The sequence below is a fragment of the Mustela nivalis genome (genome assembly GCF_964662115.1).
Source record: "Mustela nivalis genome assembly, chromosome: 10".
Lineage (NCBI taxonomy): Eukaryota > Metazoa > Chordata > Mammalia > Carnivora > Mustelidae > Mustela > Mustela nivalis.
Window position 1 is genome coordinate 77,119,305 of NC_139029.1, and position 13,134 is coordinate 77,132,438.

General features: G+C 32.6%; 1 protein-coding gene across 3 annotated transcripts in view; it reads left to right on the forward strand.

Moving 5' to 3' along the window:
- The window catches only part of FNBP1L (formin binding protein 1 like), a 105,409-nt gene that overhangs the window by 79,245 nt on the left and 13,030 nt on the right, over window positions 1-13,134 (forward strand). For 2 of the 3 annotated variants that reach the window (XM_082688713.1, XM_082688712.1), the window contains exons 7-9: window positions 2,076-2,204; window positions 4,008-4,154; window positions 6,204-6,407. In XM_082688713.1, the coding sequence (XP_082544839.1) occupies window positions 2,076-2,204; window positions 4,008-4,154; window positions 6,204-6,407 (480 nt within the window). Of the gene's footprint in view, window positions 1-2,075; window positions 2,205-4,007; window positions 4,155-6,203; window positions 6,408-7,803; window positions 7,963-12,787; window positions 12,803-13,134 lie in introns of all 3 variants that reach the window. The other variant, XM_082688714.1, reaches the window with a different exon arrangement.

Sequence of the window (13,134 nt, forward strand, 5' to 3'; positions counted from 1 at the left end):
TTGGTATTTTAAATGCATATGTACATCTGTGTCAGTTATTAGACACAGCTCTTCTGTGAAGATTTTTGGATCCTGATTTTGATCATCCATATATTCATTTCCTTCCAGCATCATGTCATGCATATGATATGGACCACAACAGTTGGAAACAGCACTGTTTAATACATGGGATTCATCCTTTCTTGTTGTCACTGGTTCCTTAAAAACTCCTTTGACTAAACATTGTTTGAATACATAGTTTATGTAGTAGACAAGTTAAGGAACTCTTTAACTGGACTCTCATTTAACTTTTTTTTCATTTTGTCTGTAAAGAGATCTTTAGTAACAATTAGGTATTTTGAAATCCAGATATAAAATGTTTAATAGTTTGACCTAACTTATTTTCATGTTCATAATTTCCTTTTTCATGTTCATTTGTTTGCAGTTCCCTTACTTATTAGAGGTTTAGAAAACTTTGAGTATTTGCTTTAAAAACTATGGAGTAGAGGAATTCTATTGTAAATGACCAAGGAGGGAAGGGATCATAGTTTCAATTGAGCAACTATTGATAAAAGTTAAAAAAAAAAAAAAAAAGTGAAGAGGGAGCAAGCTACTTACTGATTTTCCTAAAGCAATAATATAGCATGAGTTTACCATAACACTCCTGAACTGTGCACTTAGAAATGACTAAGATGGTCAGTTTTATGTTACATGTATTGTGGTATTATACCACAATAAAATATTGTGGTATTATACCACAATTAAAAATTTAAAGGATTTTTAATGCAATATTAAAAAATAAAAGAGAGAAGGCAATTAGTATGAAGCCCACTGTATGTCAGAGGAAGCTTCAGTTGGTATTAGCTTTCTATTGTTATACTCCCACATACCTTGCTGGAACCTTTGCCCCATGCTTTGGCAATCACAGCTAGTGACTTTAGAACAGAAATGGTTTCTCCTGATGGAACCATTGTGAGTAGGGAATAATTTGGAATACTGTATTCCATCATAGTTTGTGGGAGCAGGGAGAAAGGGAGAAGAAATAAATGCAATGTGTACTAAAGGTCTCACATTGGAACTTCAAATGTATTTTTCTGTGGAAATACTTTGGGCTTGCTGTTTCGTTTCCATAGTACTTAAGTATTGTAATCTTCAAGTACCCTGTGGATTAAATGCATTTTTGTGGGCTAATTTGGTGTCTTGGCTAGCATGTATTTCCATAGGTCAGTTTGTTTCTGAATTCCGAATAACTTATGGACCTGCTGTTAGAAGGCTAGAGACTCCCATTTGCAGAAAATGGAATTAAAGTAATGAAGTTTATTCACAATGTGCTTTACCATTTCCAGAATACTGTAGTATAACATGATTTATTCCTTGAAACACTAAAAAATTGAGTTGAATTCCTACTTAGTTTTTTCTTACTACTTTAGAACAGTTGAGAAATTTATTTAGATTCCCTTTCATTAAATCTGGAATTAATGATTTTATGTTAAGTTTGTATTCTAACATTCTTAACAATATAGATGATGCTAACCTGACTCATTCAAAAAATACTTCTATAAGAGCTTGAGATGAATACAACTGTATTCTAAATAATCCTTAAAGTACCTCTGGTTTTTTATAGAGATGGAAATCGTTGTCAAGTATTACTTTATCCAAAATTAACATTTTATCATTATTTGATTCCACTGTGGTTCTAGTTGGATATAAGTGGATTATGTTTGAAGGCATATTTCACTACTGACTTTAATTGTCTAAAATATTTCTGTACTGTTTTTCCCTTCTGATTAAGAGCATCCTGTTTTAAGTCAGGCCATAATGTTGTCATTTATTTAATTTTAAAAAATCTGGATTTGGTAAGGAGAAACTTCATTTGAACAGATTATTTCAAGAGGGCGGACTCTTTTGCAGTAAGAGAAGGGGGATGTTGCAAAGGATAGTGCTCTGGCCAGACGATCTGCAAGCATCTCTTTAAATTTTAAATGAGACTAATAATTAGAAAAAGTCTAGTTTTGGTATAATTTTTAGAAAAGCAAATTAGGTATGATTTTTTTCATTATTTTTGTTGGTAATGATTTGGACCAATTTGTCTCTAGGCCAAACAGCAGTTGAATCTGCGTACACATATGGCTGATGAAAATAAAAATGAATATGCGGCACAGTTACAGAACTTTAATGGAGAACAACACAAACATTTCTACGTAGTGATTCCTCAGATTTACAAGGTAAAGTTTAGATTTATGAAATTAATGTGGTTTTACCGTTGGAAGAGCTGTCCTTCAGAAGTGAAACTTAAATTTCAGGAATAAGCCAGAATGTTTCTATATTTTTTAGTCATCAGGATTAGTGATACGAATTTCCTTTATGATTATAGATTGGCAAAGTAAATTTTTCCTAACTTTGAAATCACAAATTTTCCTATAGATTTATGATTAGTGTAATAAACAGTCCACTAAAACAATGACATTTTCTAGATAAAGTTTAATACCATATCACTGAGCATTAGGACATAGGGAAGAATTCACTGGATTGTACATTGTAATCTGCTTGACAAGAATTGGGATGTAGCTTTTTGACACTATACCTGAATCTCTGGCATTATTCCATGTGGCAGAAATAAATCTTATGAAGTGGATTTGCTATCCCAGTTTTTGCCTGCTTGTCTTCCTAGCTGCCAGATCATAAATGTAATTCAGGCCATAAGTTTGCTTACAAATTTCATCCATTATCATTTGATGATAAACAGTTGCCAAACAGCCTGAGATAAAAACCCAGAATTTCTGTGAGGGCTAAGTTATGTTACTGCTTATTACAAAAGACAAGAATTTAGAGAACAGGGATTAAGTGAAATGGTGTTGAAAGTAATGTGGGAAAGCAGAGCTTATATGGAAAGAGTTGTGAGCCCAAATATATTTTCTTTTTCTTTCTAACCAAATTAGCAGTACAAAGGGAGCATAGTTAGAGGTAGTGGGCTAGAGTGGATATCATATTCCAGTCATTTAATCCAGAGTATCTAGCCTGCCAGTCCTCTCTCTGGGTGCTTTTCTAGGCTCTTCAGCTAAGCCTTCATGTTCTGGGGAGACCATAACTTGGAGATCAACCACTTTCTGTGTTTTGGGCTGATCCTTTTATTTAGACCTTGCTATGGAGCAGTCTTGCCATTTTGTAATGCTGGGAGCAGTTCCTTTTGTGAAAATGTGAGTGTCAAAATAAACCCACAGGTTTCGGGAAGTAATTAGAGAGGAAAAACTGGTATGAAGGCTATGTGAGTTTGGGGATTTGAGCAGTGTAGCTGCTTTCTAGGAGAAAGAAAGGCTTTGTAGCACTGGCAGATTTTAAATGTCAGAAATGCCGTTAATTTATTGGCTTCACTTATCACAGCATAATTTTTGGTGTCATGTGCCAGTGAATTTTTGAACTGTGGGAATTCCACTGTATATACCATTTTCACCATATGGCTTCCTGTTTTTCATCTTGTGTCCCCAATCCTTTGACAGTCACTCTGAGCAGTAGACTTACCGGTAGGTCTGAGTACCTGTTGGTATTCAGTCAACTCTGGATCCTTAGTCCAGCCAGATCTTAGGGAAGTAGTCTGAACTAACTAAAGGGCTTAGAAATCTCAGATTTATATATGTTATAGGTCAGTTGCTTAAAAGGGGGGTGGGGAGAGCATCAGAATTCTTTTTTTCAAGTGCAACTTTCCCTGGACACATACACAGCTGCTCTGACTGAAGAATGAAAGGTGGAGGTGGTAAGAGGTAGGGAGCTGGTAGCCTGTTAGTGGGTGCCTTTAGAATACTTGAAAACCAGTGTCACCTGGTTTTAAGATGTGCTAAAAGCTGGATATTTTTTTTTTCTTTTGTTACAGAACAGTTCTCAAGTTTTAAGTATTTTAAGTTTGTAGCACTGCAAAAAGTATTAACAACAATGTAACTATTACTGTAGAATCCTTAATTTGTAGGTGGGGTTTACTTCAGCATGAAAAGAAAATTCAGTATTCCCTTTTTAAAAAAATTTTTGATTATTAGCAACTACAAGAAATGGATGAACGAAGGACTATTAAACTCAGTGAGTGTTACAGAGGATTTGCAGACTCAGAACGCAAAGTTATTCCTATCATTTCAAAATGTTTGGAAGGAATGATTCTCGCCGCAAAATCAGTTGATGAAAGAAGAGTAAGTGCTATATGATTATATTTGAATAAGTGTATTTGGTTTAGGTATGCAGCTGGTGATGGTGAAATGAATTAGGAAAGGGGCAAAGTAATTGATGAGTACCTGATTCTAAATTGTATTCTAAACACTATTTAGACCATTCTAAACACTAAAATTCTAGTTCTGAAAGGAAAGAGTTCTAATCCTTCTCCTCCACTCACTAAGTCTACTCTAAGAGTATAATGCAACCTGTGAACTGTAGGTTACAAACTGTATTATATTCTTACTCTAGTGAAAATTAAGAGAAAGAAATAGATGTGGAGCTATTGTAGGAATTGCTTTTAATATAAGAGTTGACACCTGAAGCATGGGTAATGTATGAAGTAATGGCCCATGGGGAAAAGGGCGGAGGGCTTTAATAAGTAGAACAGCATAGCCCTGCTCCCCTTGAGGAAGTATATCCAGTCACATTCTATCTTGATGAAGGTCTAGCAAGACTCTTGTACCTGGTCATTTCTCAGTAAATGTTGATTGGGTGACCAGAAAGGATGGTTGGCAAAAACAGATTATGAGGAAAGAGTAAGAGAAGAGAACCAGTGTTTGGGGGTTACCAAATATGTACCACATATTTTAGTCTTCATAGCAAATTGGTATTATGTTAATTAGCATCCTTCCTGTAACCCATAGAATTCTAATTTAAATTGTAAAAATAAAAGGATTTTTGGGGCACCTGGGTGGCTCAGTGGGTTAAGCCTCTGCCTTTGGCTCAGGTTATGATCTTGGGGTCCTGGGATTGAGCCCTGCATCGTTCTGTCTTCTCAGCAGGGAGCCTGCTCCCCCCACCCCCGCCTACTTGTGATCTCTCTCTCTCTCTCTTTCTCTGTCAAATAAATAAATAAATAATCTTTTAAAAATTAAAAATAAAAGGATTTTGGGGGTGCCTGGGTGGGTCAGTTGTTTAAGTGGCAGACTGTTGGTTTCGTTTCAGGGCTCAGGTCATGAGATTGGGGTCCTGGGATCAAGCCCCATGGGGGTTCCCTCAGCCACCCCCCATCCCAGTGCTCAGTGGGGATTGTGCTTGAAGATGCTTCCTTTGCCTCTCCCTCCATTTGCTTGCTTTCCCCCTCCCCTCTCCAAAATAAATTAATAAACTAAACAAAAATAAAAGAAGTTTTGGTTTCTTTAATTGGGAATTCAGAGATTACGTTTACATGTCAGTATGGCTGGATACAAGAATACAAATATAGTTAAGTCCCTTCTCCTTTCTCATATTGGTAGGGGTAGCATTAATGACAAAACTGAAGTGTGGTTTATGAATAACATTTGACTAAATGACAGGTGAAATGCACAATTAACAGAAATAGGCCACAAAAGAGTAGTGGTTAGGGGTCCGGTCTGGAGGAGTTCCTAGAGATAAAGTATTCTGCTTGAAAATAATGAGCTTAAGGTGTCAGTAGAACGTTGGGATCCTGGTAGGTTTGTCCAAAGACCATATATAGTAGTTATGTGAGGTTTAAAGTTTTAGGGAAATTATACTAAACTTTGTATTTTTTAAAGTTGCTTTTTGTATTTAATACTTTTTGTGAGATCTTTCTCTGTTGCTAAGTTAACATGTCTTTAAGATACTTTTTTTATCCTTTCCCATTTGGATGAATGAAAGCCTTTCTACTTGTCTCTTACTCTCTTTTGCAGTTAGAGGCCTTTTTCTTTGAAACTTTTTAGAATTTCTACTTGAGTAGAACCTCTTCCTGTATTCCTTCTGTCAGATCTTTCTTATCAACTAACTTGTCCTCAGATGAATTTCAGTGGGTTGAAGTTATGAAATAAAAATGTTCATTTACAAATTTATAAAGTGTTAACGTGATTATAAATTAGTATTTTTATTGGGGTTAAAATATTTAAGGTTTATTACTAATCCACAGGAACAAATTATTCACTTTAAACCTTTAATGATACCTATAAAATTCTTCCCTTTAAATTTTTATTTGTTGTTTTCTTGAGTAAAGTTTTGAAAGCTGATGGTATTAAAGATAAATGAAATGGTTTTAAAAACATGTTTCATATGTGTAGGACTCTCAAATGGTAGTAGACTCCTTCAAGTCTGGATTTGAACCTCCAGGAGACTTTCCATTTGAAGATTACAGTCAGCATATTTATAGAACCATTTCTGATGGGACTATCAGTGCATCCAAACAAGAAAGTGGGAAGATGGATGCCAAAACCACAGTAGGAAAGGCCAAGGGCAAGTTGTGGCTCTTTGGAAAGAAGCCAAAGGTAAAAGTCCTAAAATTCTTCTATGCTAATAATTTTATTTTAGTGTGTCATTTAAATCAATGTAGGTGTTGATTGGATAATGACTTACTATTAATAGAGAATAAGCATTTTTATTTGAATGATTCAGTTAACTTTTTACTTACTAGAAACAGATTTGTATCTTAAATAGTAAAAATTATTTCTGGATTTAACAATTGAACATCACTTGATAAGTAAAAGTATTAAATAGTTAATATCTCATGAGTTATATGCTTTTGAAATTTCACTTGTTTATAGTTTCAGTCAGAATTTCTAAGGAGTCTTTATGATCTAACTGTAAGACCACTAAAATTGCAATTTCTCTGTTAGAATGAATGGGTGACCATAGCAAAAATAAATGTCACGTTAGGTTTTATAGATTATACTAATAGTTATTTTTATCATTCAGGTAAATATTTAATGGGAAGGGCTCAATGTTTGTGGTTATTGGAGGTTAAAAAGTCTCTAGTTTACTAAGAGATCCTCACTCTTCTTGTTGGAATCCATTTTTTGATGTGTTGTATATGTTAGATAAGTCTAGCTCAACAGATGAGTGCTAGATGAGTGCTTAATCTTACCAATTTAGTGTTTATAACGGTGTCTATCTAGTTTGAGAATAGATATGTACTTTTAATCAGATATGCTCTTCTAAAGTACACATGATTGTAATTCATTTTTCTGCTCTTGACATAAGAATGTGCATAAATATAACTCAAATTATAATATACCTATAAATATCTTTAGAAATGCACTTAGAATTAATTCAATCATTATTCATGCTTTTAATAATATTTTCCAGGTGAGAAGTTGAGAGGTGAGACTTTTTAAAAAGTCAAATCAAAGTAGATGGAGCTTAGAAAAATAAGGACTACTGATTTTTTTTTAATGAGTTGTAATGAGGATGAAATAGAAACAGTCTGAGAGAAAAACCACAAATGTAATGAAATTTGCCTATTTGTGATAATAGTTGCAATTTTAATATTTTAATAAACATTACCTATCTAGGTAACTCTACCTGTAGCTGCCACCTTTATCTCTGACAAGTACAGGATAAGTATAACCAATTAGGTAGTGCTAATATTCTAGAAACCAGAAGAGAATTTTTTTATGTAGGTCATATTGCTCTAACATTATAATTTGTGTACTCTATATTTTTAATGTCAGCTTGTAAAAAGTGATCAAATGAAATGGTACATTTTTTAAAGTAAATTTGACTTTTTAAAATGACAGTTTTGGCAAAACTATGTTAATTCTCTTATTTTTATAGAAAACTTTGAGATTTATTTTGTGAAAAGTATGTTGCCAAAAATAGAATTTTCATTTAGGAAAAAACTATGCACATTTGGCTTATTGATTCCTTTCTTTATTTCCATATTAGCCACAGTCCCCACCCTTAACCCCTACTAGTTTATTCACATCCAGTACTCCTAATGGGTCCCAGTTTCTCACATTCTCCATTGAGCCCGTGCATTATTGTATGAATGAAATAAAAACAGGGAAGCCCAGAATTCCTTCTTTCAGAAGCCTCAAAAGAGGGGTAAGTTTAATAATGGGTTAAAATGCATGATGGCCTATTGTGTGTGTAGTGTGGCTTTTAATACTCTCCACCCTCATTATAAGGCTCTCTCCTGTAAATATGCAGTTTAAAAACACCACAGAATTAAGTATAGCTACCCTCAAGTTAAAAACAACTCCTCTTTATAACATTTGAAATGCTCAACCATAAAAGAATGGTATTATAAAGAGGGTGCTGGGTACAATCATATTAGCTATTTTTTGTTTATGTGAAATCATATGTCCACCATTGTCTTGTAATGTATTTACATTTTTAAGACTTTCAGTAATTTGTCACTGGAGTTACTCATGCAATAATTTGTCACTAATAATGACTTCTGCCAATTTATATTTTGTTGACAATAAAAAAATCACGTTCGATTTTAATTGCCCTACCTTTAGAAGTATAAAAACAGTTTCCAGTACTTAATTAAGGAAAGGCATGTTAAATATTAGTATTGTACATCAAAGTAAGATAATACATTAGTAAGTATTTTGTAAATTAAAAAGCCTATAAAATACTAGATGTTGAGTAATGTTTATGTGGAATTTGTGTTCTTGGACGAAACCAAAAGTACTTTTTATCAGGATTTTTCCTTTAAAAAAAAAAATTGGCCAGCCTTTGATGTTTACTTAAAACTGAAGATATTCTCTGTAAGTGAAAAATTTTAGAATAGTAAAATGCAATATTAAACTATTTTTTATTCATCTTTAAAATCTTATTTATTTATTTAAGATTTTATTTATTTATTTAACACAGAGAGACCACAAGTAGGCAGAAAGTCAGGTAGAGGGAGGGGGCGGGAAGCAGGCTCCCCGCTGAGCAGAGAGCCTGATGTGGGGCTTGAGACCATGACCTGAGCCCGAGGCAGAGGCTTTAACCCACTGAGCCACCCAGGCGCCCCTAAACTATTTTTTTAGCAACAGCTGTTATACAAGTGATAAATATTAGTGTTACTCCATTATGTCAGTGAAGCTAATTTCTCTTATTTTATGTTTGATTTTAAGGTTGTGTTTATAATGTTCATAGCTCACAATTTAGATATGTTTATGAAATTTAAGCATTTGTTTGGACATATGAAAAACATAGGTTTGAAAGCCCACAGGTGAGAACTCTTGAGTCTATCAGTGCCATAAGAAATCTAATCATTAGTGGTGATAAACTATAGTTGGGCTCTTGTTTTTGCTGCCCACTCTCCCCCCACTGTCTTTTCTCCTCCCTTTCTCTCTGTCTTCCTTCTTTGTTTTTGTGTCTTCTCTTTCCTTCTCTGTCTAGCCTGTCTGGTTTTAATACATTTTATAGTCTTTTCTACAAATTGCCTTAGTTGAGTTTCTCTTTGGGCCATATGCAGAGCAAGATATATTTGTTTAGGGAAGGATTACATTATTCTCTGCATTTTCATTAAAACAATATGACAAACTGAAGTGATTGTCAGTAATGCAGCAGATGTGTTCTAGTGTATGGTGTCCCTTTTTGGACTTCCTTTTTTCCTGTAATGTCATGAATATTTTTACATCTATCTTACCTTATTCTGTGTGTGAATGATATAGGTAATTAACGACTTTCTGAAAAGTCTCTAGGAATGAGTCTGTATTATACTTACAAGCAGTATAGGTACCTGTATTCATTTTTAAAAGCCCTTAACACTTCTTTGAAGGACTTTTAAGACATCATACTTGGGATTTCTGTTGATTGAGTTATGCGGGTAGAATTCCCATCTTTATTCTCTATGATGATTTAGACTTAATTAAATTCTGTTACATAAATCTTGCAAAATTACTATTTATAGCTATAGCTTTGTATACACCAAGTCTATCAGACCCAGTTACAGTAATCTATACTGTATAGTTATAGAAATAGGAAATAAATATAGTTCTGTGGAAAAGTTTAGGAAGTTAAAACTGAGCTCTAGAGAAAGAAGTTTAAATATGTGACATCTTCATTTTTAAGGTAGAATTTTATAAGCTGTAGAACTTAAAAGTATCTGCTTAGTCATTATTTGTCTTATTTACGCTTACTGCTTTAATTTTAAATATTAGTACATTGTTCTGGCGGGGGCCAGTTCCAGAAGGCCAAAATCTTCCTCCTCTTATTATTAGTTTTCAAACCAAGGGAAAAGCAACATGGAAGGTAGAAAATATGGCAGATAAATTAACTCTAGGGGATTAGAGGATAGAGCAGAAAACAAAGTTTATTATTATTGAGAAATTTTTCATTTTGGTATTTGGTAGTTTATCAGATTCTATTTCAAAATTAACTTGTAGAATATTTTTCTGCCACTGAAGAATTTTCCCAATGAGAAAAATTGAAAAAGAAGAGAAGCTTTAAAAAGCCAGATTTACATGTCAGTCCATTAAGCTTACAAAGTAAGTCTTAAGATTTCTTAAAGCAGAAGAGTTGGACCGTTCAAATCAGAAACTCTTGTTTTGAATTATGTTTGCTACATTGTTTTTCCTAAATACCTCCTTTTGGCTTTCCTAAAAAATTATAATTTCTTTTTCTTCTTTTCTTTCTTTCTTTCTTTCTTTTTTTTTTTTTTAAATTAAACCTAGTTGTGTAGTTCCTAATATTTTTAAGGGTATGAGAAATGTTTCATTGGACTGATGTTTTTGACCAATAGACCTTTTCTGAGGGCTGGTGGTGTATAATTTCCTTCTGTGACATCAAGACCTAACCATTAGTGGTTAGGTGGACCATTACTTTGGTGCACACATAAAATTAACTACTTCATATAGAAACAAATAATTTTACTCTGTAACTATTTGAGATTTCTGTGTAATCCTTTTTTGGAGGGGAAGATTTATCTAGCAATAGTAAGTCCATGTTTTCTATCTAAATTATTCATGATCTGAAAAACCTAAAGTCATATTTGTATGCTTTTATTTATTCAGAATATAGTTATCAGGATTTCCCTATCTTTAAATGAAATACATATAATAATTATAATAGCCTGATTTCCTTTTTAGTTCCTTTGTGTATTTATTAAGGTATGGGGATTTATGAAATTTTCTAGTTATAGGTACATGATAATTGTTTATGAGAGTAAGAGGGTATTTATGCATTGAACATGAATCACTTAAAAAATATTTTGATGTATTTCTAATATTTTTACAAAGAACTTGTATTTTGTATCTCCAAATCTAAGATTATTGAACTATAAATTAATCTTCTAATTGATAAGAAACTAGATTAACCTAAAACTGAAGCATTTGATACTTCAGTTATAATCATCTTAATATTTTCTTTAAAACATACTACTATAGAAACTGGAAAAATAATTTTATTTCACTTAAATTTAGCTGGGGAAAATTATAACAGATAAATTAAAATACTTAACATATTTGCTTCTTGTGTTCTGTATAATTTTGTATTAATAAAATTAAAGATTGTGAATATCTTTTTAAAATTTAATCCTTTTAATCTTTTTATCAGGAATTTTGTGATACCAAAATAAGTTGTGGTTTTGTTCCCTGAAACTACTGACAGTCTAAAGAATGTTAAGCTTAATTTGGAAAGATAATGAATAATAAATGTCATCTTTCTTATCATCATAACCATCAGTATATATAGCTAATTCATTGGAGATAAGGGGTAGATATTTTTGTCAGTTATTTATTAATATTCAGCTTTTTTTATTTGAAATTCTACCTGACATCCCCCACGTTTTCTAAAACATGATGATTTAGAAAATAGGGAAAAATAAATTTCAGAGGTTGTGAACCAAACACATTGAATGTGAAAATTAATTTTTTAAAGCTGTATTGCGTATTATGGGTCACAAGGGGTGTGTGTGTGTGTATGTGTGTGCGTGCGTTAGCGTGCACATGTGTGCACACGTGTTTACTGGGAGTGCTTGATAGATGCAATGCCAGTTGCTAACCCACATAATGTGGCGTGTGTGTGTGTGTGTGTGTGTGTGTACACACACACACACACACACACACACACACAGACACATTAGTGGTATATATACTGTATGAGAGCATTCTGGCTATGTCATTTCATATTTTGAGAAATTGTATCCAGTTTTCTAAAAATTGCCATTATATTTTTAGTGCTGCTTATTGAACATACGGATTTCAGAATAAAATTTGAAAAATAGAAACTTGATCTTCAAAGAAACATTTACCCCATATAGTTGTGTCTATTAGGAAATATGTATGGGAAACTTGAGTCTGGGTGACTCAGTTACTATTTTGATAATATAATTTTCTTTAAAAAAACCCTTAAAACTAAAGTAGAAATATTACCCTTATCTACCCTTGACATATTTAAATTCAAAATTTTGAATTTTATTTGAACTAAATTTGGAATTTATTTGAAATTTATTTTGAACTATAAAAATCCTGTGATGGTATTTTGTTTAATGCATTGGGAAGAGCCTTTCTTTTTTTAATACTTCATATAAGATTTCTTTTAAATGGCCAATAGTAGATCTTTATATTTAGCTCTTCAGATATTAGTATTTTGAGAATAAAGAGCTATATAAGTGAATCTACTTATAGAAAAGATTATCTTTTAAAGAAGAAAATAAATGATTACTAATCAAATGATTTCTGTTTTGGGTTTTAGTTGCATTTAGAAAATATCTGCCCATTATCATCAGTGTATTTTTTATTTTGCAAGTAATTTACTTTCCCCAACATGTGCTTTAAAATTGTTTTTCTGGCATAATTGTTTGGATTGTGAAATGTTCATGATTTATTTTAATACTGTAAAAAAAAAAGTATAAGTTACTGCATCTTCTGTATTATGATTTCATGTGAATAATTTACCATTTCTTTCTGTTTTCCATTGAACTATTCAGTGGTCGGTGAAGATGGTAAGCCTTATGTGCTGATCTATATACTGTGCCAACATTAAATAATTTCAAAACTTTTTTTTTTTTTAATTGAAAATAAGTGGTAAGGTACAACCGCACATTTTCACCTTGTATGCGTCTTTTTTTTTTTTTTATAATTCATTCCATAGTCCAATATATGCCAGTATCTCTTGATGTCATAAAATTAAATAATGTGATTAACTGTAATCAACCCATTACGTTCTTAAATGTTACTGAGTGGAGTCCTTGTCATGTTAACGGAGCGTAAAATTATAATTAATCATTATTTTAAAGTTATGTGGTAGAACAAAAGTTCATATTTTTACAGATGG